We start from the raw sequence: 25,493 nt of genomic DNA, 5'->3' as shown, positions 1-25,493 counted from the left end.
CCTAAGATGTGCAATGTGTAAGGGTCACAGCATTATGTTTGCATTTTTGTAACCCCTACCCCCCTCACACACACACACACACACACACACACACACACACACACACACACACACACACACACACGTCTAGCATGCCTGCAGCCAACACCACTGGTCTGAACCAGACCCACAGTCAACAAATACATAAAATAGGGGGCGGTGCTGTCTACGTGTTGTGTTCCAATAGGAGTGTTCTGTCTACCTCTTGTTATTTGCACTGACCCTTCCCCTCAGCTCCCTCTGCATCATAAGGTTTGTGCCTGCCTCAAGGGCAAGGGAACTGTTTCAGACTGTGTGCTAGCTCACAGGGACAATGGGCCAGAGGAGAAAGGAAAAAGAAAGACCAGAAACTGAAGTGTTTGAAAGGGAGTAGTAGCAGAAGAAAGTGATTTGAAAGAAGCAAGGTTTTTAGTTCAGCTAATCTTTTTAATGCAGCAAGTGTCTATGTGTTATTGTTTGAGATAGCCTAGGTAAGGCCTGTTTCTCAAGTCATACCCCTGCCTGTACTTATTCAGGTAGGTAAAGATTTTTCAAAAAAATATTGTGTCAACGAGCAAGATGAAGGGGCAAAGACGAGAGACTGATCAGTGAGTTAGGACAGTAAAATGGAAAGGGCATACAGGAACGATTTGGTATAGTTACAAAACCATTGGACGTTGATGGATGCTTGAACAAAAAGAAAGGCATGCTTTTCTGAAAGGTGGGACAATTAACCCCACAATCTGGCACAGTGTAAACAATAGGGAAAGTACATGAAAAGCAGTTGGCTTGAGCTGTCAAGTGCTGTCTGTAACAGATTATTGATTCTCAGGCACACCTGTAAACTGATGTAGACTGCTCTTTCTTCACTGGTACCAGCTTTTTGTGTGTCATGCAACAGTATGTTGTCAAATGCTAACTGCCTGTCAAACTGCTACAAATGAGCTCATATCTATTTTTTAACACGTGTATTGATTTATAGTATATGCCTGTGTATGGTATTGATTTCCTTGCCTCTGGGGGAATTAAGCCGGTTACATCTTTCAGGAAATGGAGCCTAGTGAGGTATTTTAACCTCTCGGCTTCTTAAGCGAAACTGGAATAATCCTTGGTTCTCAGTCTGTGCTCCTCTGATACCCCATCTGGTTTTTCATCAAACCCCCTATTAATTCCTTAAGCATCCTGAATGACTGAGAAGTCCATTTTTTTAAGCCGGTGAGTCTTTTGAAGAGAAACTAACTATCTATGATTAAAATATTAAATAGTTTAAACAGTAATATATTGGCTTATTCGAAGTAGAAATGCATCCTGAATTTGTATTTAACACGTAACAATGCTACAGTTTACTGTAACTTCTCACCCCAAAGAAACACACCAAAAGATTTAGCTCTCTGAAAATGATCTAATACATAATAACGAATGTATAAAAATGGGATGTTGGCCACATGCTTTGGTTTAACCACAGTGATATACAGATACCAAATGATGATGGTTCACGATGGGTTACATTAAGGTTGTGGAGAAAGTTCGAGATGAAAGGACAGCACAAGTCAGACACAGAGAAGGGTATTACTTAACAGAAACAAATACCTACCATGAAAATATTCCCAATTCAAAGACTGCTTGTGTCAGAACAGAAAGACAACAGGTAGGGACTAAGTAAGGGTTATCAGAGAGGAGTTTGGAGGAAGAAGAGGAGGTGGAGAAAGAGAAGGAAGAGGGCATAGAGAAAAGTGTCACTGTGGGCCCTCAGAGAAAAAGGGCCAGTCTGAACACGACATGGTTATCAAGGGCCAATTAAGACAAACAAGACAATTAAATGACAGAAACTTCCTGTCTAGATCCACTGGGTAGAAAATGGATTCAAACCATATACACCTAATAGACAGGTCTCCTCAATAGTATATTTGTATATATAGACATAAATCCATTTTCTGCCACTGGGAATACATTTTTTTTATAACAGACAACTGTGACCTGCTTTAATTTGGAAATTTCTAGCAGGAGGTTCGCATCAGGAAGAGGAACAGATGAAGTGTCTTCCATCAGGGAACATCCCAGGAAATAGTGTACTTGAAAAAGAGGATTTGTATCAAGGAGAAGGCAAAAGTCATGATGGTTCTCCTCTCATAGAAACTACAGTGAGAGTATACCTGCATGGTTTGCACCATAAATTCAGCTGGTCAAGCCCGAACAAGGCACGACACTTCTTAGGGGTATTTGCATCTGTTAGCCAAAGAGGTAGACAAACATAACAAAAGACACAAACAAAAAAACAAAAAACGAACATTGTCATTGGACAAACAAAACATTTAGCCAAGGGCTGAGGTTTAGGCTGTCCTCACTGAGACCTCCTCCATACTGACCAGGCTGTGACGCTCCTCCAGCATCCCATAATGCCCAGCCCGCTGCCTTATTGCTGCTACCCCAAATTTATCACTGGCCAGTTTCCATCAACTCCCATTTGAAGCCATACCCACCCTCGAATCTCTGTGCTCGGATCAATTGAAAAAAAAAAAAAAAGGTGCCTTCTACAAAGCACACATGCACACACACCAGTCATACACAAACACATGTTTTGCAGCTTTTCCTCTATCCCATACACCTGTGTTAGATTGAATGAGACTGTCCGGGCAGTTTCAAAGAAAGTTGAGAGGTGGGCAACAGCCTGGCATAACAGAAGGAGTGAATGCTAGAGATGGAGGGAAGGGAAGGAGGAGATCTCAGCTCAGTGGAGCACAGCCATCACCTGGCCCCCAGCGTTTGTGCAAGCACACACCATACACACCTGCACGGGCCACACCAGTTATTCTGCTGATCGAGCCCAAAGCGCGCTCGACACTTCTTAGGAGCACTCAGGTCTGATGCCGCAAGAGTGGTGGAAAGCCAGCAGAGAAGAGGAAGAGAAGATGGGCAGAGGAGGAAAAAGGAAACCCAAAGGGGGGGGGGGGGGGGGGGGGGAGAGAAAGAAGGAAATAAATAAAAGGAGAAAAAAATGAAAACCAGGGAATCTGTGAAGCTAGTGATTGGGGCACATTATCCACCCTTTTAATGGGCAGATGTAGAGTCATGCTTTATTGTTCATAGAGCAGACAGTCAGAAGACACGGTTAGTGTTTCAGACATTAGTGAAATCAAACCGCAGGCAAAAAGTAAAATATTTCATTCAGAAACAAAGATAAAGTAGAACAGTTTAATTTTGCCATTTTGATTTACTAGTTAATACAAAATATAATGCTTGTATGTTAAAGGAAGAGTATAGACAAGGGGAAATGCAGTGTTGTGTTAGGTGTATTTGGTATATAACTGTCAGGTAGAGGGTCTTAATAGATGGAGGGTGATGAAAGATGTGAGTTAGTCTCAGGCAGGGCAGCCATTAAGGGGTTAAAGCCTCATGGATGAAGCAAGGGGAAATGCATAGTCAGACCTGGATTCCAATGCCTGACACACAGTTTCCTCTAATTGACCTGTCACCCCAAAATATCAAAACTATATGTCCATCCTATTTGGCAGAACTGGTAAAGTAAACTTTGTCTGGTAGGTCGAAGGAGGAATCCTACTGTATGTGGAGGGGTTTAAATCCAGGCCTTGGTTTGTGACAGAAGGTCAAACTCATGCTGGCCATCAGAAAAGCACAGCTACGAAAGAATATATATTAAGGAGGTTTACCCTGGCATTAAATCTTTTGACTTTTTTACCTATAACATTCAGTTCTGGATATACTGCACATAGATTTTTGCCTAAGTAGGGAAGTTGTTATAGACTGAATGGCTTTAACATAAAAGCATATTTAATTAAATAAACTAAAATGAAACATTATCACTTGAGTAAAATTGCAACATAGCATAAAAAATTCATTAAACAGAGCAAAATTATAACATATTTCCGAAATACTGTGTTATATCCCAGAAGACTTATCGGATATAGGATTATGTACTGCACATTCATAGATAAATAAATACATAATAGATCAAAAGAGGAAATACAAGTTAGTAATTTAAGACTCAAAATGACATTAGCACCTGTAATCGGAGGAAGTGAAAGGCAAGGGTTTGGAAAATATTCTCTGTGTTCTGAAAAAAAGAACAGATAGAGAGGCCTTCAAGAGGGAATCCGTCACGAGTACGAGCGTAAAATACAGGTTTATAAATTCTGCATCTGTCCTTCTCAACAATATTAAAATCAGAAGAATATTAATGATAAAAATAAATGTATGAATGGAAGAATTAGCAAACCTCCTTAATTTTTAAATGCGGGTGATTACTTTTTTTGTGTATGTTGATATAAAAGCATGCATGAAGACAAGCAAGGGTGGGGGGCTGCCCAAGTTACAAATACGCACATTCACTCACACATAAGCGCCAACTATCTGCAGGGCATTGCCAATATAACACATTCACACACAACTGGCAAAGTTAATGGCTCTCACAATGCTTAAATTTCACATTCTCAAAACACACATCACAGTATTATAAATGCTGGGGGCAAAGTAAGGAGGGGCGGGGGGGCATCAAGGGTGTGAGATGAGGTGTAGGGGGGTCATGCATATTCTATATTATTAGCTAGGGAAGGCATTGGATGAGGGGTGTTACAAGGCAGTCTACCATTTAAATATTGCATTGGGTTGCTACAAAAAAAAACACAAAAAAACACGAGCCAGGCAAATAAAACAAAAAACGGAAACAAAAAAAATAAAAAGACAGAAAAAAGCTTGACTTTTATCTTGTGAGATGTCACATACTCCTGACACATGATGGGGCTCATCTAATATGAGATATAATTGCCGCTCACTTACCATTGCCCTCTCCTGGCTGCTTATCCCTTTTTCTCTTCTTCTTTTTCCCCTGTTGGTTACCCGCCAAAAAAGAGAAATAGACAGGAACCTTAGTTATTATATTGCAGAAGACCCAAGACATGAAATAGAAACGGGGGCCCATCTTACTGTTTGTTTACTTATTCATTCATTCATTCTCTCTCCTTTTCGTTTCTGTCTGTCTCTGCCCTCCGGTTTTAAACAGCCACTGCAGGCCATAACAGAACTTTCTTTTTCAGTTATTATTCCCCCTCTTTTTTGTTCTTTTCTTGTATCTTAGTCTTATTTTCCCCTTGTTTGTGAACATGTAGAGGAGCTCTGATGGTTACTAGTTTGGGAGTTTCTGGGAGATCCTTTAGGCTGCCTAAAAAGTGTGATCTCAGTGGTCCAGTCAGGTCCTTGAAGACCTTAAAGAGAGGACCCTTGGTGTGTATATGTGTGTGTGAGAAAAAATACATGTGATCACATGTGGCTTCTATGAAACATATATAAATAAGACTTGGTGTAAACAAGGTCAGCTTTTTAGCCTCTACCACCTTTGGTGATAGACTACAGCTCGACTAAACTGACTTTATTCCTGTGTTATCGTGTGGGAAACTAGTCTTTTTAAAACAACAGATCTACAGTAAAGCACACTTGTCCCCCGGCACGTCCTTGAGAGGGGGACAAGTACAGGGTGTTCCGTGTTGTAAACTTAAAAACTTACATAGTTGTCTCGTGCTGACCAGCCTGGGTAGAGCTGCATGTGAAGCTGTCGCTCTTTCCTGGCCAGCTCATAGTACTTGGCCTGCTCTTCCCGTGACAGGGCGTGCCACTATAGACAGACAGATTGACGGACAGACATACAGGGAAAGAGTGGGTCCACGGAGATGACAAAGTAATAACACTTATATACTCATTTATATTTGATAAAACAGATTGTTAACAGATCAAATCATCAGCATCAAACTATTTTATTTGTTGAAAAGATTGTTTAAGTAGGGAATCATTTAGGCAATCAAGTTGTTGATAAATTGAGACAAATTGTGTCTATAGAATGCCTCCACTCCCCCCAACTTCCCAAAATAGTTGTCTGGTAGTGGTCAGTGTGTGCAGAATCTCCCACTAAGTGACTTTGTGAGTTTGTGTCTCACCCTTCGGCCCAGGATCTGGTTGATGGCGGCACTCTCCTTCAACGTGCACTCAGCCACAACCTTGGCCCTCATCTCCTTCATATACAGCATGAAGGCGTTCAGAGGCTTCTTTATGTGTGGCTGCTTCTTCTTTTCCTCCTCTTTTTTTGAGTCAGCGTGTTTCCTGTGGAGCAGGAGAGACAGGGGGAGAGGGAAACTTCATTCATTACTTGAAATTGGCCAAAAGTAACTGTGTGCGCAGGTAAACAGGAGGGAATGCTGGGGGCTATTGGTACTCACGAGCTGTTGAGGGAGCCAATGTCGCTGTGTGAGGACTCCTGCTTGACGTTGGGTGTGACAATGGCTGGGTGGGGGATGCCCGTGGTGTGCAAACTGTGGTGGGGGGGCACCATGTGAGGGGGGAATCTGGAGGAGAGAAGACTGTGTAAATCGTCAGAGTGGACACGGGTGAAATGGAGATGGACACATATACTTTTACAGCTATTAATTTTTTTACAAGGGTTGGAGTCAGTTTAATTTCAATTTCATAATCAATGTTAAAAAAAATTGTAGTGAAAGAAACTATGGAAAAAGTACATCTGAATCTCTTAGAAGAGGACATAATCAAGAAGTGAGAGAACTGAAATGCAACTGACAACCAGTCTTGAAACATATAGTACAAACATGCAAGCAAGCACTGTAAACACACAGACTTCAGATTATCCATATTTACAACTTTATCACTACAATTCATCACAATGGCATAAGTCAAGGGTTTTTGCCAGTGAATTTCAAGATGTTTCTTTATAATCGGCACATAACACAAAATAATTTTCTTAATCACATTGAAAAAGCTAGACAGATTTAAAATAGAAATAGCTGTATTATTTTGGAGCGGGAACAGCTTTATTCAGCTTATCCAGAAGGACGGCCCAGCTCTTAAACCGAAGGCCATTCTTAAAACCTCAAACAGAGACACTTCAAACTAAATATGTCCTTGAAATGTGTTTTATGAAACGTCCCAAGTGCTGCCATGATTGAGCTAAATTTGATAGAGAAGGAGGTCTTGACATTTGGTTGGCCGTTCAGAAACAAATGTAATTCCTTTCTCCACCCTAGCTCCCGCTCAACTGATAGAATTGGATAGATGGACATTTTGTGGTTTGAACCCTACTTTGAAAGGGTGAACATTTCCATAATTCTAGAACTATACACCTGTAATGGGGATTAAATGGATGGTAAATGGACTGCATTTATTAGCGCATTTTTTTTTTACCTTAGCAGCACCCAAAGTGCTTAATTTTTTTGCCTCACATTCACACTCACATATAACGACGGTGGCGAGTTGCCATGCAAGGCGCTGCCCTGCCCATCGGGAGCAACTTGGGGTTCAGAGTCTTGCTCAAGGATACTTCGGCACATGGCCTGGGAGGAGTTGCGATTAACAGACGACCCACTGTACCCCCTGAGCCACAGCCACCCGCACAGGATTAGGGAAGTTGTTGCAGGTTTTATATGAAGTGGATAATTAGTTAATTGGTGCAAGATTTAATGAAACATTGCATGGCTTTAGGTTACAGTATGTGGTAAAGCAAAAGCATAAGTTGAGGTGAGGTCTGACAAGATAAAGTGTCACCATATTTCCCAATCCTCCCTCCCCCTGGATTTGAAAAGTTTTTTTTGCATACCTCTTGCATTTTTGTTTGCATACCCCTTTCATCATTCTATTCCCTCTTCCACTAGACCGGTATTATAAATGGCATTATCATTATCATCATTAATTTTTATCTCTTCATAACACTTGTATAATAATTTCATCATCTCCTACTGCTAAGCTCATTGAGCACAATAACCCGCATGCCTCGATTCACTTCACAGAGCGTAACAAATACAAGCCCAGTGTTTGCTGTGTGTGTGTATGTGCATTTTTCAAAAGAGATTAATTATGTGCATCTTAGACGAGTTACAGTACTGTATATTTCCGGAACATATGACCATACACAAATCAGAGGAAAAGAGTAAAGAGGATGAAGGAGGAGGAAAACAGAGGGAATAATCATTTTTTTCCCTTTTTTTTTTAAACAGCTCATTATTTAGCTATGTCTGGCTGCATGGCTCCAAGCCAGAATATAATGATGAGCATAAACTCGCCAGGAACAACTAGTTTCTGTTAAAGGCAATCCCAGCGGAGAGTATGCCCCCCCCCCCCCCCCGCCACACACACACACTCTCTCTCTCACATGGTGCCCTCCCTTCACTCCTTCCTTCATCACTGACACGTTTGTGTTTATGCCATGTCATTCGCTGAGGGAACCACAGCAGTGGCTGCAGATCGGCAATCATTAAGCAGCTGCACCTTCCCTTTCTCTTTTTCTTCTTCATTTTTCTTTCTCTCTTGGCACACTTGTTAAAATGTCTTCTGTTCCAGCATCCTTTTTTACCCCTCCTTCTCCCTTTATCCCTCATCCTGTCCCCTCACCACATCCACAACCCCCTACCCTTCTCCCCCACTGCCACTGCACGGGTCCAGGTTATGGTTTAAACATGACGGCTATCCCTTTGATGTGCGGGGGCATCATCATCATCATCATCCAGTCTCATCAGCACAGAGCAGCGCCTTGGACCAATTTAGCCGACAGAGACGGAGGCAGAGTCTCCCCCTCCTCCACCCCACAACCTCCAGGCTTATATGTCTCAATCTGAAAGGTAGGGGAAAGTTGGTAGGGGTGGGTCACTGATGCATCGTAAGCCTGGTGTCAGGCAGTGCCATTTAATTGCCAATGTGAGGCGGTACCCCCCGTGCCTGTTTAATGTATAATGACCTGGCCGGCATACTTCTTCCTTTCCCCAAGAGAGGGGAGGAGGAAAGAGAGAGGGGAGCAGGGGAGGACTGAAAGAGAGAACATATCAAAGGACAGACTTGGACATATGGGGCTAGGGGCCTACACTTCCTCCCACTTCTCACAAACACACAGTGGATAATGGGCCTAAATAGTTACAAACCCATCATCAAAATAACGTATTTAATTTGGTCTTATGACCACCGCTCTCTCTCTTCCTTACTCTCTCAAATACATTTTCTATGAGACAATTTATATTTATAAGACATGGGTTCAAGGTGTTCATTGAGGGGGTTGCCAGGCACAAGATCTGGGCTCATTGGCTGTGTCCTAATTCTTGTGGAATAATGCATTGGGTCCTTACTAACATACTCATACTAACACCAAGCCCTGTATCTCATCTGTCTATGTTGTCACTACACATGGCCTTGTAGATAGATAATTCCTGATGTATTTCAGGTAGATGTGGCTTTAAAGCAAGTTCCATAGCTGCTTAGCTTTGCAAAAACCCAGATGTTTACTCAATTAGCCCAAACTCTCCCCCCAAAGTAACTGGCAAACCAAAAGGCCATTTCTCCCCTACCTCTGTCAAATCCCCCAGTGCAGTTTTTAACAGGGATGTGTTAAACAACTTTAGGTTCTTTCTCCAGACAGCACACGACCCTCCCTCCACCTTTTCAGATTTGCTAATTCAATTAGGGTCTCATCAGAAGACATTAGCTCCAGCCAGCCCCATGCCCAATCCCCCCCAAACCCCCATGCAGCTGATTCAATTAGCCACCCTGGAAATAAGATGATCACTATGTAGAGCTTGTCATTAGGAGGAAATTAGCTGTCACTTAAAGCGCCAGGTCTGCTGGGTGTGGCTACTGCCAGACATACAGTAACCACACATACACACACCTGAGAACAAACAAGACCAGACCAGGCCAGGGCTGGGCAAAATGTTGTTTAGGTGGCTGCCATGATTTGTTCCAGATGGTTAAAAAAAAGATGGGTGAAAAGCCACTTTAACCTGGTGCCACAGAGGGCCAAACATTTGACGTGCGTGGAGAAGCCAAGTAGGCTACCTCTCCAGGATAATAATGAGGAAAGGACTAGAAACAAAGGAAGTATGGCCAGTGGGGATGCAAGTATCCTTAGTGATACACAAAAAATATAATATCATATTTGAAGATCAAATTAGCAAGGATAATGTAGCCAGGTCAACTGTAGAAGTGTTATCATTAAGCTTTAGCCTCATCTAGCTTTACCCTCGTATTCTAGGACTCTCTCTTCCAAATCCTTTTCACACACACCCTCCAATGTCAGAGCGATTGAGCAGTTGAGCTGTTTTGCCAATCATGCTGTAATTAAAATAAAGTTTGGCCTCGACTTTCTGCCGGAGCCTCTCACCCCTTCACGCTCTGCCTTCAAACCATGAACCAGCTACTTCTGTAATCTTCATATTCTCTGCACTGAAATACCTTGTGAATGCAATAGCTTTACATTGGAAGGAAGGAATTACTGAAATGGGGGAGGGGGGAGAGAGGGGCATAAGAAACTATTTTTGTCTATTATTATTATTATTATTATTTTATTTTAGGTTAGCCAAATTCAAAATATTATGATCTGCTGTTCTTCCTGCGATACAGAAAAATGGGGGTCCTCAGAGGAGCAATTACTAGTTAAAAACACAGCAAACAAACATATGTACTTGTGTCCAGAGCTCCACTTGAGCTATTATGGTTCAAACTAAAATGCTTGTGTGTAAGTGTTGAACTTCAGCATACATCATCCACTTCATGTAAAGAGTTTGTGTTTATGCCTGTTAGAAAATGGCAACAAGGACATGACCAGTCTGATTTGAGTGCCGCCTGACATGCAGCTGGGGTAATTGTTCTTCGGGGGCCTCATTAGAAAATGATAAATATAATTAATATTTGATGATGGAGATGATGGAGAATTGGCCCTTTGAACATGGAGATGGGGAGCATGCTTTCCTTAAGGGAAAGTTTCACGCTGATTCAATGTGTGCATCTCTTTATGCACTTGCATCATCGCTTGTGTGTGTGTAGGTGTTATTTCCCAGGACTCAAACTCACCTTGACATGGATGCGTTAACAGTGAGCGCAGTTGGGTAAGGGTGTCTGAAACCCCCTGTCGTGATTGGATAAACAGGTTGACCTTGCCTGAGAAGGAGGGGGGGAGAAGAAAGGAAAGGTAAGGGAACAGGGTTGACAGAAGAAGAAGAGGAGGCAAAGCCCTCTCTCGCTCTCTCTCTCTCTCCCCGTTGTGGGCCTCTTTATTCTCATTTGATCAGGACAAAAATCTAGGGGATTGCAGAGTGCGGATCAAAGGGAGGCAAACTCTGAACAATTTGAATGCCACAAATCTTGATAGGAATGGCTAATTAAATTTCATAACCCTTCGCTTGGTGTCGACGGAGTGGGGCCCCCTTCCTCCCCAAGCTGGAACTAGGTGTTTTGTTGTGATAATTAAAGACGAAGCGCGGGACTCTTTAATGGAGCCATCACGCTAATTGAGGTCTACACATCCAAAGACAAACAATAATGAATGTAAATTTATACCAAAATAAAGTGCGGCGAATCAAAGGGCGCTGCGGCTGCGCCAGGGGCCTCTCCCGGTATTTAGATCGCGGTGAGAAAACATTAAATTAACAGAGCTTAATTTGTAGGCTTTTGTCATATTAACAAGTGTTGACAAGATTTAGCAGGGGAGAGCCCCCATGTGGAATTGTGGGTAAAAAAAGGCGCAATCATTGTACGTTATTGTAATTGCAAAATACAGAGACATGCAAAATAGCATTTGCTAAAAATATCAAGTCAGGGTTGGGTAGGGTGGGTGGTTTGAAGAAGAAGGAGGACACAGAGTGGGATATCCAAGTGAAAGCTAGTTCAATGTGCTGAACATTTGATGCCAACAGTCAAGGAAATTCAGAAAACATATGTGGAACCACAACAAACCAGTACAACACACTCGTTGAAACGTTTTGACTCTGAGTTCTGCAAGATACATTTCCATTGCATAACCCTAACTTTTGACATAACTATTGCTACAAGTAATGAATATGCCAAATGTGTACTTTTCAGTACAGTAAAGTACTACTGGTGAGTTGAGAAAAAGAGTAACAATGGGGTTGCTTACTGTGGAACTAACCATCCCAGTGGATGGGGTATCTGGCCGACAGTGCCAGGCGATAGAGGGTAGTAGGGAGATATGTCTGGAGGATGTGGAGGCCTTGGTATTCCTGAGGAGAAAACAGAGAAAGACCATGCAGAAAGAAAAAGGGTGAAGGGGTGGATGGAACAGAAAGACAGGTTGAACAATTAGACAGGGAGAAAAGAGAGAAAGGTTGAACAACTAGTGAAAGAGAGGAGAGCGAACAGTAATCCTATATGACAATATTTCCTCCTTTGGTTGAAATCTCGGTTAAATGCATCCTTTGTGAGTTTCACAACTGAACTAGTCAACATCACAGGAACCTAGGTAGGGAGGAGGAGGTAGAGGGTGTATGTGCTCCCATGTACTGTACACAGAACTAAATCACATGTCCTGATCAAAGCTCTGTGAGGCGACGCTGGCAGAATGCATTGAGAGATGGAGGGAGAGGGGGGGAACACAATCCTGTTACAATTGTCTATTGAATCAGAGGATTAACAACAGGCAATAATTGAGGTTTTAGAAGTTAACAAAACAAACGCCGCTGTCGCATGTGCGCCGACTGGTAGAGTGATATATATTAGGGATGTGATCCATTTCACCACAATACAATGAGATCCGTCCCTATGATTGAAAAACTGTTCATATCACAAGCTCATATGTAACGGTTGTCTGTTACACATCGGGATCTGATTGTATTTTTGTTGTTCATAAAACCAAAGGCTCACTGACAGTAATGCAATTTGTGTTGTAAACAAGCATGTCATAATGCCGTCTGCCAGCAACAATCGTAACAGTATACGCAGCAGGAGTTGGTAGATACCAACAGAAGTTGGTAAACAAACATAATAAGCCTCACTGCAAACTGTTGAACACCTAACTGAAATCTAAAGATGACACTGCAGTGTTTAGTCCACTGTTCAGAATCATCATTTAAATGGATCTTTGGAAAAGCTGTAATTAGAGTTGCTAATGTCATTGTAAATCAGGCCACATAAAGCCTACTGTCCATATAAAGTATTGTCACCTGGACTATGTCCATGCTCAACAAAGAGATGGATGGCCCTTTTTCCATCAGATGAACAGTGACAGAGATGTCTGTGTGAGGACAGCTTGTGTAGAGGGCATTGCCACATGATCATGGGTATCTCAATGTTGCCTTCAGATATGATGGCAGCTGACAGGCAAAAAAAGTTATCTCTGACAAACCACCTTGGAGCATTAGCCATTAACCAGACAGGAAAGTCAGGAGGGACAGTGCCAAAGTGGGGAGTGACTTTTATTTTGTACCGTTTTTCCTGGCTGGTGTACTTGGTTCAGCTGTGGATATGGAGTGTTTTTTGGACTTGTGCTGATACTGCCACAATGGACCTTGTTGAAGAGCTTTGCAGAACTGACCCTGTCCTGACACCTACACCAATAGTGGACACATTTGAGAGGATTCGTCCTCTCAAATGTGTCCACTATTGGTGTAGGTGTCACACCCAGAGTTATGACAGGGAACTAGGTATGTGGGAAATTGACCCTTGAGAATGGTTCTGTCATCGCTGCTTGACAGGGGCTTGCAAAACATTATGTGTCTCCAAGCAGACAACATCTCTGAGGGGGTCCAGGTTTTTAAATATTTTATTTTTCAGGACTAAAAAAGGAAAGACACTTGTACTGAATGTGGTAAGTCCTTTTGAAAGGAAAGTGTTAGCCCCTTGCCATCTAGAGCTCAAGTTTTAATATAGCTTGCTAATTAATTAAACACAAAGCTTAATTAAGCAGCACCATTAAGGGACACATTTAACAGCAGCTGGGTTGTTATCACCCCTTTGTAAGGACGATCATCATAACGAAACATTATTACCTAAAAACACAAACATAGCCTGCCAGAGACCCATCAAATATGGAAATAATTTAATACGCACATGCATTAAATGGTAGGTTAAAATGAACATAAAGATTTGCAGTAGAGAACTTGCTGTAGCATATTACCAGTCTTTTACCATGTGTCTTTCCTTTTATAGTCATATTACATACAATCTGTGTAAAAGTGGACCTTTATGCTGGCTGGTTTTGGGTGTGTGTGCAGGTTTGACTGAATCATCAAATGTCCTCATCTAAATTGGGAGAAGAGAGGACATTCCTCTCCTTGCCAGAACCCAGAAAGTGTGTGTGTATGTGTGTTTATGTCTGCCAAATGAATAAATGTAAATGCATGTGTGTGTGAATGTGTGTGTGAATATGCGCTGGTTCCAGGGACACATTAGCAGAAATCTTTCTTATAGGAGCTATGGCCTGGCTACAGGACGAGACACTTTATAATCCGTCACACCATGCCAGGGATGGGTATTTCACAACATGAACATCTCTATGTTGTGCTGGAGGAAAACCAACACCTAGTAAACTGTAATGTCCTTTTTCAACAAAGAGGCTTGTGAAGGACTATGTTGTGTATTCCCCTTTGTATGCAGTCAAATGTCTACAATGGAACATGGACACATGGAACATTGTAGACATTTGATGGAGATTTCTTCAGTCCCTGGATAGTCCTTGGATTAAACCAGTGGTTCTCAATCCTGGTCCTCATGCCCCCCTGCTCTGCATGTTTGAGATATTTCCCTGCTCCAACACACGTGATTCATGAATAGGTTGTTATCAGCCTTCTGCTGAGCTTGATAATGATACATTCATTTGAATGATACATTTATATGAATGTATCATATGAGCAGGGAAACATCTAAAACGTGCAGGACAGGGGGGCACAAGGACCAAGATTGAGAACCACTAGTTTAAACAAAGTGTATGTTAGCATCTAGCACCTAGCTTTGAATGTTTAATGATGTTTGAATAGAATCCCTTGGGCTAAGATGTCACGTCGCCCTGTTCCGGCTTCATACGTCACAGACTATCATCAGAAAAAACTGCTGAGGTGACAATGGGTATGTGTAGGCATGTGTGTGTCTGTGAGTATGTATTTAGTCTCTTACCTGTTTTGGGATCCACATCTGTCTGTAGGTGTGGTGGGGGGTTGCCTGGTGTGAAGTGCTCATTGCTGTAGGTGATCAGAGGTGTGAGCGGGTGCACATGGTGAGGGTGCTGTACCACGGGGACCTTATTAGACTGAATAGAAAGAAAGAGGGATGACAAACAACACAAAGAGTAGTGTAAATATTTTGGACTAAGGGTGTAAATTGCAAGCACTGAAGTATCAAACTATCAGCGCTCAGCTAACAAGACTTTGGGCGCGAAACTACCAGACCACAGTAAAAATGGTGATGTCGGTAATTAAGAAGATTCTGTGTTGACGGAGCAGTGACAAGTGTTACCATCTAAATGCCAAAGGGGCAACCATCTTGCATTAAGATGGGCGGGAACACATAAGGATCCTATTATATAGGCTGGATCGATCTAGTGAAAAACCAGCGAATCAAGCCAGTGTTTTTAAATCAGTTATTAAAACAACAGTTAGCACTCATCCATTTATTCATTACACCATTTGTCTGCTCTTCTACCTCCCTTGCTCCACCACTTCCCCCACTCACCATCTCCCTCTGTGTAGCACCCGGAGGGAGATGGTGAGGAGGGGGAAGGAGGGTTCGAAAATCAATTTCAAGATTTTTGCCAAATTAGGTTTAGCTATGTAATCTGCTCTTTGTGCTCCTAAGTGGTGCTGGCTCCCTTTTTTCAATTACTCAAAGATAACAGTTGGGCTTAGGGGGTGCACTGCTATGGGCTCTGTGTTAACCACAGCTCAGCTCCACTATCTCTCCTGTGTGCACCCACACACACATACCTTACATAACCAGATTAAGGTTCTGGTGTAGATTAAACCAATGGCAAAGGTTTATACCCACATTAATATTCTGCCCCCAGCAGTCAAAGAAGCATAACTAATCAGGCTTATGATAATATGACTGGTGTGTTTGAGGGATGGGGATAATGTGGTGTGTGTGTAAATGTTTGCAGGTGTCTATCGTGTTAAAGTGACTGGCCACTTACAGAAAGAAGAAAAATATGCAGAATTTATTGTTGGAAACCAATAATTACTATGGAAAAGCAAAGGCTAAACAATACTTGAAAAAGACCATTCCTTCTGTTTACAAACACAACAAAAGTTGTGGTGATCAGCAAAATCCTCCTGTCCTGTAGCTACATGTTTACCTAAAATACCTTCTGTGTGGTTGAGAGGAGGGTATAGGAGGGTGTAGCATTAGAGGAGAGGAGCATTCCCTATTGCCATGGTCCCAATGAAAGATTAATGAACCCAGTAGAACTAGGAAGAAGAGGGAGAGACTCTGGGGAGTCATTCACAGCCCTGAGCTCAAAAGACTGTAGAGAGAGGGGTAGAGAGTGAGGGAGGGGTAAATAAAAGAGGGGGGAAGTTTGTGGAAGAACACAACTTGATAAGACAAATACCAAATATAAATCAACATGTTTCTCATTCTATAGTCTCCCTGTCATATCTGGAAATCTGAAATAGAGGTAAATGAAAGAGATGGGGGGGGGGGGGGGGGGTTGACAGCTGCCAAACAGCTGATGAGATGGCCATTGAATGACCGTGCTGCCCCCATATGGCCTTCTCTCCTCCCTGCCTCCCCCTCCACCTCCCTTTGGTAATGATGTGAAAGAATGTTGTCAATTCTCCCCTCACTGAAAGGCTTTAGTGGCCATTTTAATGAATTCTTTTGTCCAGGGACCCCGCCATTGAGAAGACAGTTCATTATGCCCATCCACTGAGTCCACATTTAGAGAGAGGAAATAGACAGTGACAGATAAAATATGAGGAGGAGAGCAAGGGGGAGAAAAAGTTATTGTATGTGTGTGAGACAGAGAGAGGGAGAGAGAGAGAGAGAGAGAGAGAGAGAGAGAGAGAGAGTGTGCAAGTGGGACAAGCCAACCAATTTATATCATTGTCATTGCTGCCTTTTGATAGGACATACTTTCTTTTCAAATGGACAGAGCAGGGAAAAAAACAGCCAACCACTCACGTTTAATGTGGCTTCTAGATCACTACTATACCAGGCCTACCACCACATTTTAGCTTGTGTAAAACAGCCATCTAACAATTTAGAGCAATTTAGTGTACACACACACTGTCATGCTGAGTTTCTGCAGACCCACACAGAACAACAGCGACAGCCATCACAGCCTCCCATCAACAATGCTGAGAGCCCACATGTACTGGGGTGCTGTCAACACCTCAACACCACTCAGACTACGAGGGTGGTGAAAACATGCTGTCAGTGCACCTGCTGCTTGGCACCATGCGAGCCACTATGACATCTGAACTCTAGATAACTGGAAGAAAGGTAAATGAAGCTACTATCTACTGTAGTGTCTTCACAATCTACAGTAGGCCATTGAGACTTAATTGTTGCTGTTGTACCCTCACACACACAAAGCCCAATTTAAGATGAGCCAAGCCTCTGTGCAAACCATACAGATCCACCTGCTTAATAAAATAACCCTTGTGGAGGCGCTGACGGAATCACCACAGACTCCTCAAACAAGCCAAACGCAAAGAACACACACAAAGAAACAACGTGGGAGTCTTTTCTCTTCTCTCCCTTTTTACAAGGCAGAAGAAAGACACAGACTTCCTGGCCCCAGAGTTTCTATCCCTCCCACTACCTTCATTATTACAATAGATAACAGGACACCCATCATAGAGGAAACTTGTGCGTTCTACTATGTACACACAACCACACACTTTCAGTAACTTTCATATGATTCTTTGACCATGAACACTAATTCCCAGAGTGAATGAATGAATGACTAAACTTTAAAGACATCTTCACTAAAAGGATATGGATTCGCAAACACACAGACATGTACATGCACATTGGATCATTTTGTTTATATTCTCACGAAAGAAGATAATCATGAGTACACTTCCAAGAGCAATTCCACGTCTGCTTGGTGTGAGTGCGTGTGCATGCCGATAGTGTGCACGTATGCATGCCAAACCCCCTTGACTTGCCTATCAGCAGTTTTATCAGGGGTCCTGACGCCTGGCAGTGGCCCCACTTTTGTCGAAGCCGTGTGGATGGAAATAATGTCTGTGTGTGAAGGCTCTCAGTTCCCATGACAAGTGTCACACACACTCAGCATCAGAGGCTGTCTTGCTCACTGACCCCTTAATCCCAGAGTTTTCCCATCAAGGGATCACTTATAAATGACTGTACGTATACTAGGCAAGCTCAGTACAGGTTTTAAGATAAAACCACAATCTTTGGTCTGAAAATTATTCTGACCATCATAACGATGGTCTACTAGCTGGTTTTAAATATTTCGATGGCTACATACAATGGACAATAGTAACATTAGACAATTAATGAGCGAAAAAACACATTGTTAAATGTTTTACTTACTTATGTTATATTATATCGAGTACTTAAAACAGTCCAAACGTTCTTTGACAATTGAGAAAGAAACAGATAGACAGACACACTATGGCAGTGTAGGGGTGGTGTTGCAGGCACTGAGGCCCTGTGTAGAGGGAAAAACTAGACGAGGGAAGCCTGTTGGCCTTCCATTTCCGTTTGGTGGTACCTCACAAGGGACAATCGGAGGCCTACATGTGAAGGTGCTGACCTTGTGGGCCCAGAGGGGATGGGGGGGTTGGAGCTCCTAGTGCCCCCCTCTACACTTTGTGTCATGATACGATGAATTGTCACAACTGCTCGTAGTGCTCTAACGAGCTGAAGTGAAGCTGAGGCGGAGGGTCGGGGCTGGGGGGTTAGAAGCGGAGGGGTGACACCACGATGATGGATTGGGATCCTCTCAGGCCTACAAATTCCAGAGCAAGCAGAAAAAGCTAGAACCTCCTGAACCGCTCCCAAAACATGCGCCGGTGGCCTTTACAGAGTAACCTGATGCAGAAAACAGGAAGAGAGAAAGTGTGTGATGACGGAACAGCCAAATATTTACAAATAAGATGATAATGGCTTATTTGGAGTTTTGTATTTTGCCCAACTGTTCTCCTCTGCAAGTAAACTACTAATAAATGTGTATCATACCTGGGCGTACAAACTTCATAAAACTAAACCAATCCAAACAAATGATAATTGGAAAACATTCCTGAGCAACGCTGTATTTCTTTTAGCTGTGTGTTAATAGTGCGAGCGCTTTGAGTTTGCTTACAGCGAAAACCCACAATGGCAATGAGCTCTGTTTAGAACTGCCTTTCAGGGATTTGTTAAATATTATTATTATGCAACATTAATAACAATAGTTATCTGATATTGTAACAAATAAATATGTTATATATATGAAGGATGCAGACATCCAGAAAAAAATCCCCATTGAATCTGGCTCATGACACCAAGAGTATATTTAAAAGTTAAGCTATTCACTTTGCTGCAGTGACATGATAGCTGCTGATCAGAGGGGCAGAGCAAAAATATTATCTGGCCAAAAGTCTTTGCTCTCTTTCTCGTCTCTCTTCATTCACACGGAAGGCTTTCTTTAACAAAAATAAATAAATGTAATTCTGCATTGTCTTTGATGTCAAAATTTCTGATATATTATTTTAAATAGCAAGACCTAATGTCACTTGGATAAATAAATTGTGTCCAATTGCTTAAATATTGAAGGGGCTTTAGAAAAGGAGTCTGAAAATCAGAAATGCATGTCATCATGCATAACTGTGTCTACACCTGAGTGGAAGGGATTTCTGAAAGGTAATACTAGAAAGCTGAGCTGAGCATCGTCTTTTGAAATGCAATCAGCCTTGTACACTTCCAGTTGAAAGAAGGCAATTAAATATTTGATTACACAGCAAAATTAAGATTGGAATATGTTAATTTGCCGGGGCTGTTTTCATTATTCTTCTCTTTCTCAAATTTCATGGTTATGAGAGGAGGATGCTCATACCATTTACAATGATCTAATAAGAAAACCAATGCAAAATGTGTAAACTGAAACAAGTTTTAAAAGAATGTGCTAAATTGACTCAAATAGCGCCACATTATATGAATACAAATGTCCTGTGCATGAAGCAATAACATATTGCATACACAGCACATTTGCATCTGGAACAGATGTCCTCTTTGCACAAACAAAAAAAACATCTCAAACAAACATTTTGTTTGTTTGAGAAAGTGTTTAAAGCCACTTAAAAGCAGATGACCGTCAGCCTATGAATAGTAAGGGGATACGGAGACCCCCCTGTCAACCTCACGTCTATGATAATATATGTTATGGGAAAAGTTAAATTGTGATGGTTTAAACAAGGCTTATAAAATAAACCAATAACACACCTGAACTGCAAAGTGGGGTAGAGAGAGAAGGTAGATTAAAGAGAGGCAGGGTGTGTTACTCGCCCAGCCGCTGATATTGAAATGCCAGCAGCCCACCTGCTGGAGGAGTGAGATCCCGGGGGGCAGAAACAAAGTTCCTTTACCTCCCCTCTTTTCCGGCCCCACTAAAGCACCATCCCTTGAGTACATGACCCCCCCCCCCCCCCCCCCCCCCCCACAGCCCCCTCTGTTGTGACCCCCACCTTCTCTATCCACCTGCCGGCCCTAAAACTCTTCTCTGAAAAAACGTCCTTTTCCTTCTATTCTTTCCTTAACTTCTTCTGTTTTTTTTTTGCCTCTACTTGATCCTCCAAACTGCCAGTGTGTGTGGTTGTGCCGTTATCATAACCCTGTCACACAGTGGCGGTTCTAGACTCATTTTACTCGGGGGGGGCAAGGGAGGGGGGGCAGTGTTTAATCAAAGGGGCACATAAAAACGGAAACAAATGATATTTAAACATTAAATCCTTAAATTTTGCTTTACATTAAAATCATACAAACGGCTCTGGCTCTACCACTTTCAGCTCTGTCAATACCTTGATATGTTTCTCTCACTTTTTTTACTTTTTACTGGGGCAAAAAAGGCTGCAATGTCCATTCCTGATTTCATGATGTCTACTAGAAGAAAAACAAAGTGTAAAAAAAATCAGTGTGATCAAGTGTGAAAAATCAATCAGCTCAGGGGGGCCACAGGGGGGGCCAGGGACATTTTTACAGGGGCACTGGCCCCTGTAGGCCCCCGTGTAGAACCGTCACTGCTCTCACATGAGCCACTGTTGGCCACTAGCTTCCTCGCCTCAAAAATCACGACAAATTAAAATAAGAATGCATTACAAGGCATGAAAATACAGTGTTGATTTTAGCCGTGGAGATGTCTCACCATGAGGAAAGAAATAAATCAGATTCTAATATTTCTGTTACTATCTTACTCTAGGTTCATCCTGTGAGTGAGTGTGTATGAGGGTGTTGATGGGTTAGAATGTTTGTTTGTGTGGGCTGTGCTAAGCCTCCAGGAGGCCCAGAGATGAACTGGAAGCTTGAAAAGTTTTGGCTACAACAAGGTAAACTGAGAAAGCAAGGGAAAGAGAAAAAGAATAGAGACAAAGAAAAAAGGGGAAAAAAGTAACAAGACAACAATATCCCCAAATGGAGGGCAGGCTCAGCAAAGTGTTGTGAACAGTCACTTATCTCTATGAATCTGACAGTCCCCTTTAAATCCCACAATTTAGTGGGTAGGGGGTAACTATTTGTCTTTACTTCACTTTAACATACACATGACATTTCTACTTTTTTTCCACCCCCTCAATAATACTTGAAAAGGACAGACAGAAAAGGACTTCTCAAGAGTTCTTCCCCTGTGACGCAATCAACTGTTCAAGGCCTCACGCCCAGTAACAACGCCCTACGACACTCCCATGTCCTTTTCCTCTTAAACACCTGATCATCTTAAGTTTCATCAGAATGTCCCCACTTATACGTGTTTTGCAAATCTAAAAGGCCATTGAGCTGTGCACAAACGCCCCGGAGAGGAGCTAGTCAAAAGTGCACAAGCAAAGTGGATTTAAAAAGTGTACCTTAACTTCCTTCACTAGGGTCTGTCTTTTCTTAGATTTGAAAGCAGTTGTCGATTTGATGTTAACTCACTAATATTTTTTTTGTGAGAACATTAACTGTCAGAAAGTAGAACAAAAAATGTTTCTTTTCTTAGATTTTAAAGCAGTTGTCAATTTGATGTTAACTCACTAATATTTTTTGGGTGAGAACATTAACTGTCAGAAAGTAGAACAAAAAATGTATCTATGTTTAATATAACAAATTCATCTGAAATGGTAGTATAATTACTGAATAACAATTAAATGGTCATAGTGAAAGATACAAAATTTAAATAACACATATATACTTACAGACAGATTATTTTTGTTATATAGGTTGTAAAATTCAACCTGCAACATATTTTCCCTATGTACTTCGTAAATGTCTTGGGCTTTGCTTTTTCTCTTTCACTCTCTCTTTCCCTTTCTGCACCCTGCTCTTCTCTGGCCTTCACAGAGCAGTCCTGAGGCCCTTAATGCCAAAACAAAGACCTGGGAATGTCCTTTACACGGCTCTGACAAAAGCAACAAGGCTCAAGCTTGACAAGTAAAAGAGCCCCAACAACGTGCCGGCTAATTGCCTTCCCTCCCTCCATTCAGTGCGGGCGCCACACTCCCGCGACCTCCTTTGTCCCACGTGCACTTTCTTAAGTAAACTGCCAGTTGCTTGCAAATGATAGACAGCTCCCAATCAAATGGACACAATAAAAACAGTGAGCCCAACAGGAGAGACGACCCTTCTGAGCAAGACGAAAAATAAAAGCTTTCTATAACATTGCAATGTCCCCAGTATTTGCCAGAGACAGAAAACGTGTTTAGAAAAAGAAACCAAAAAAGGACTATAAAAAACGGAAAACGCAAAAAAATAACAAAAAGAAAGAGACCGGAATGAACAGTAGTTTTACTAATCCCATTATACTGACACAGCTTTAAGAATATCAGGACAGTAGACTAAAACACAGAAATACTGAACACACATATTTAAGGGCTACCACCCATAATGTGTTTTTAGCTGTAAAACTTTTATATGATTCAAGCATGCTTTTTGAATACAGAAAAGTTAGCAAAAAAAATACTAACAATAATAACAAATTACAACAACAATAAAAATTGCCAAAAATGGATTTACTATTATATTACAACTCTCCCATTTCTTTTGAGAAATCTAATTAGTTTTTCACTTTTTAGAGAAGCAGCTGAAGAAAAATACATAAGTTATATTTGAATGACTTTCATTCACCACTACATATTTGATAAAAGTCATTTTTTATATAACCTAAATAATATTTATAATGATTAACTTGTATCCACATAAATGATTTAACAGAGTGAGCAGCAAAAATATTGTTTTAGGTTGTTGATGTCTTGAAAAACAACTTTGACACAATCTTGTCAGACTGTCAAGACAAAGCAATCAAACACTGCCTTTCATTACTGAAATTGTCAATCTGTCACTTAGAAACTTAAGTGTTATAAATTGATAAATAAAGGACAGAATGCTACAAAAGGAATTCCACCCCCCAAAAATATATTTAAAGCCAAGCAAACACTCTTAAACCAACAAAACAAAAATTCACCAGAGGTAATAAAAATGTATAAGTCTTACCATTTAAAAGAGCTGTATTTGGGATGCTGCTCGGTTCCTGGTTAAAACAAGCATGCTGGCGCTTGTGGTAGCGCACCGACTACAAGACTCACATCACCATGTCATCCACTAATCCACTGGGGGGCAGCACCTCATCCTACGGCAGCCTTTCCCAAACCCCCCGATCGGCTGATTCGATAACAGACCGTCCGTTAAGGAGAGGCGAAAGGCAAGCAGGAATGGAAGGTGGCGAAGGCAAGCACAACCAGGTCCTACAGCGGCACAAGAGAGATCGAGAGAGCCAGGCAACGAGCAGCCAAAGCGGGCTGCTCACACTCAACCCCCTCATTCATACACAAATACACACACACACTCTTCTCTCAGGCACCGCTGCTCTTCTTCAGCATCTGACCGGGAGTCCCACTCTCCCTCTCGCCCATCTTCATATCCCCTCTAATAGGCTCTTTTGTGTCCATCTCTCTTTGATAAGTTGAAAGAATAACAAAAAGAGTGAAAGAAAGAGTATGAGGGAGAAAGAGCATGGAGCTTTCCTTCCGCGGCTTGGCAGACATAAAGGTACTCAAGTGTCTTCTATAGGAGTTGCCCTAACTTGGCTAAACTCAAGCAGCGGGGTGTCCCTCGTCATGTCATTAATCCCCAACACTAGCCAGGCTCCATTCACCGCTAGTCGCACAAAATTAAACGCAAAATCAAAAACACAACACAGGGCAAAAAATGTCACAAAAAAAACTAGGAAAATAATCCAATCGGGGCAGCGAGTAAGTGGCAGTGCAGCCATGTTGCCCCCCAGTCTTGGCTCATAGGTAGCACCACATTTAGATGAAGGGACCCCAAAAACACAACTGCACACACAGAAAAAGAGCTAATAAGTCATTTATCAACTATAGAAACATGCCGCAATCTTCCAGCTTTGCCAGCTCAACTCTGTAATCTAGTCCAAACTCCAAAGCCAAATAAAGCCCGACAACAAACCATTAAGAGTAGCTATAAATAAAAAAAAATAAAAAAAATCGAAACAAGTCTGTATGCTTTCTGGAGAACTGGCAATAGAAAATTAAGCCCGGCCAACTGGTGGCTTGAAGAGAGGAAACCCACTCTTAAAGCCGTGATCCGACCATCCAGAATACCACCGCTGTGAGCCTTTAAACCATAGCAGAAAAAAATGACTATTGATCTTCAAATGGCGATAATTGAAAAGATCAAAAAGATTAAACAAAATCCAGAATGTGCTGACTTACCATGTTATGCTCCTTTTTGTTGCAAGTTGTGGTTTAAATTTAAAAAAAAATCGCTCAAAGATGCGGCATCGGAGGTGTCAAATATTTGCAGCCGTCTCTTGATCGAATTACTTCTGCAGTCCTGGTTTCCAATGCGTCTGAAGTTTTTCCCTTTCTCTTTTATTTTGTTTGTGGTACCTAGCTTTTTTCCTTGCTTAAGACTTTAAAAGCCTTCAGCTCAGTAAACCAGCACAAATTATCTTGCCACCTTGCGCAGCTCTGATGCTTTGGCCGCTAACTTTGGAAGGCCCTTTACTACTGCATCAAAATTAGCATTGTCAAAGCAGTTAATGAATATTAATATTGTATTTGTCATTGGAGCTGGCCCATTGCTGAACTCCAAGTCATCCATCAGGGACAAGATTAAGCACACAATTATTTCTGACTGACAGGGACCAAATCTGGGAGACTTTTTTTTCCTCCAACAATTTAAAGAAAAGACACAACATCATCTTAAGGTGCCTCCCCCGAGACAAGAGACAAGATTAATATACTTTTAATGAAGCAAGATTTCATTGTGCATGAGCTGGAGGAACGTCAGAAAAAAGAGAGGAAGATAGATATTTTATCCCTCCCTATTTTATGCGTTTAACTTAAAAGATTTAAATCTAAAGTTGATAATATTTTCTGTGACCACAGTTTAAAATATAATATCAAGAACATATTTTTATATAATACATTTTTTTATACATCGATTAAAGCCTGGATTTTTTAATCCTGTATTTGCTTTCTAACAGGAGTTAAAGAGAAATAAGAGATAGAGAATATGTGCTGTAAATAATTACT

The 25,493-nt window shown here is 41.7% G+C and overlaps 1 protein-coding gene across 22 annotated transcripts in view; it reads right to left on the bottom strand.

Annotated features, from left to right (window-relative positions):
• Nucleotides 1-25,493, bottom strand: part of tcf7l2 (transcription factor 7 like 2) — a 90,209-nt gene that overhangs the window by 2,853 nt on the left and 61,863 nt on the right. For 2 of the 22 annotated variants that reach the window (XM_047032618.1, XM_047032609.1), the window contains 9 exons: nt 14,920-15,052; nt 11,930-12,032; nt 10,867-10,953; nt 6,243-6,383; nt 5,964-6,159; nt 5,537-5,644; nt 4,813-4,876; nt 4,040-4,090; nt 2,172-2,244 (listed from right to left, as the gene is read on the bottom strand). In XM_047032618.1, the coding sequence (XP_046888574.1) occupies nt 2,172-2,244; nt 4,040-4,090; nt 4,813-4,876; nt 5,537-5,644; nt 5,964-6,159; nt 6,243-6,383; nt 10,867-10,953; nt 11,930-12,032; nt 14,920-15,052 (956 nt within the window). Of the gene's footprint in view, nt 1-1,611; nt 1,674-2,171; nt 2,245-2,806; nt 2,880-4,039; nt 4,091-4,812; nt 4,877-5,536; nt 5,645-5,963; nt 6,160-6,242; nt 6,384-10,866; nt 10,954-11,929; nt 12,033-14,919; nt 15,053-25,493 lie in introns of those variants that run through there. The other 20 variants (XM_047032621.1, XM_047032611.1, XM_047032625.1 and 17 more) reach the window with 17 other exon arrangements.

The sequence above is a fragment of the Hypomesus transpacificus genome, chromosome 13 (assembly GCF_021917145.1).
Source record: "Hypomesus transpacificus isolate Combined female chromosome 13, fHypTra1, whole genome shotgun sequence".
NCBI lineage: Eukaryota > Metazoa > Chordata > Actinopteri > Osmeriformes > Osmeridae > Hypomesus > Hypomesus transpacificus.
This window is presented reverse-complemented; position numbering and strand designations above follow the sequence as displayed.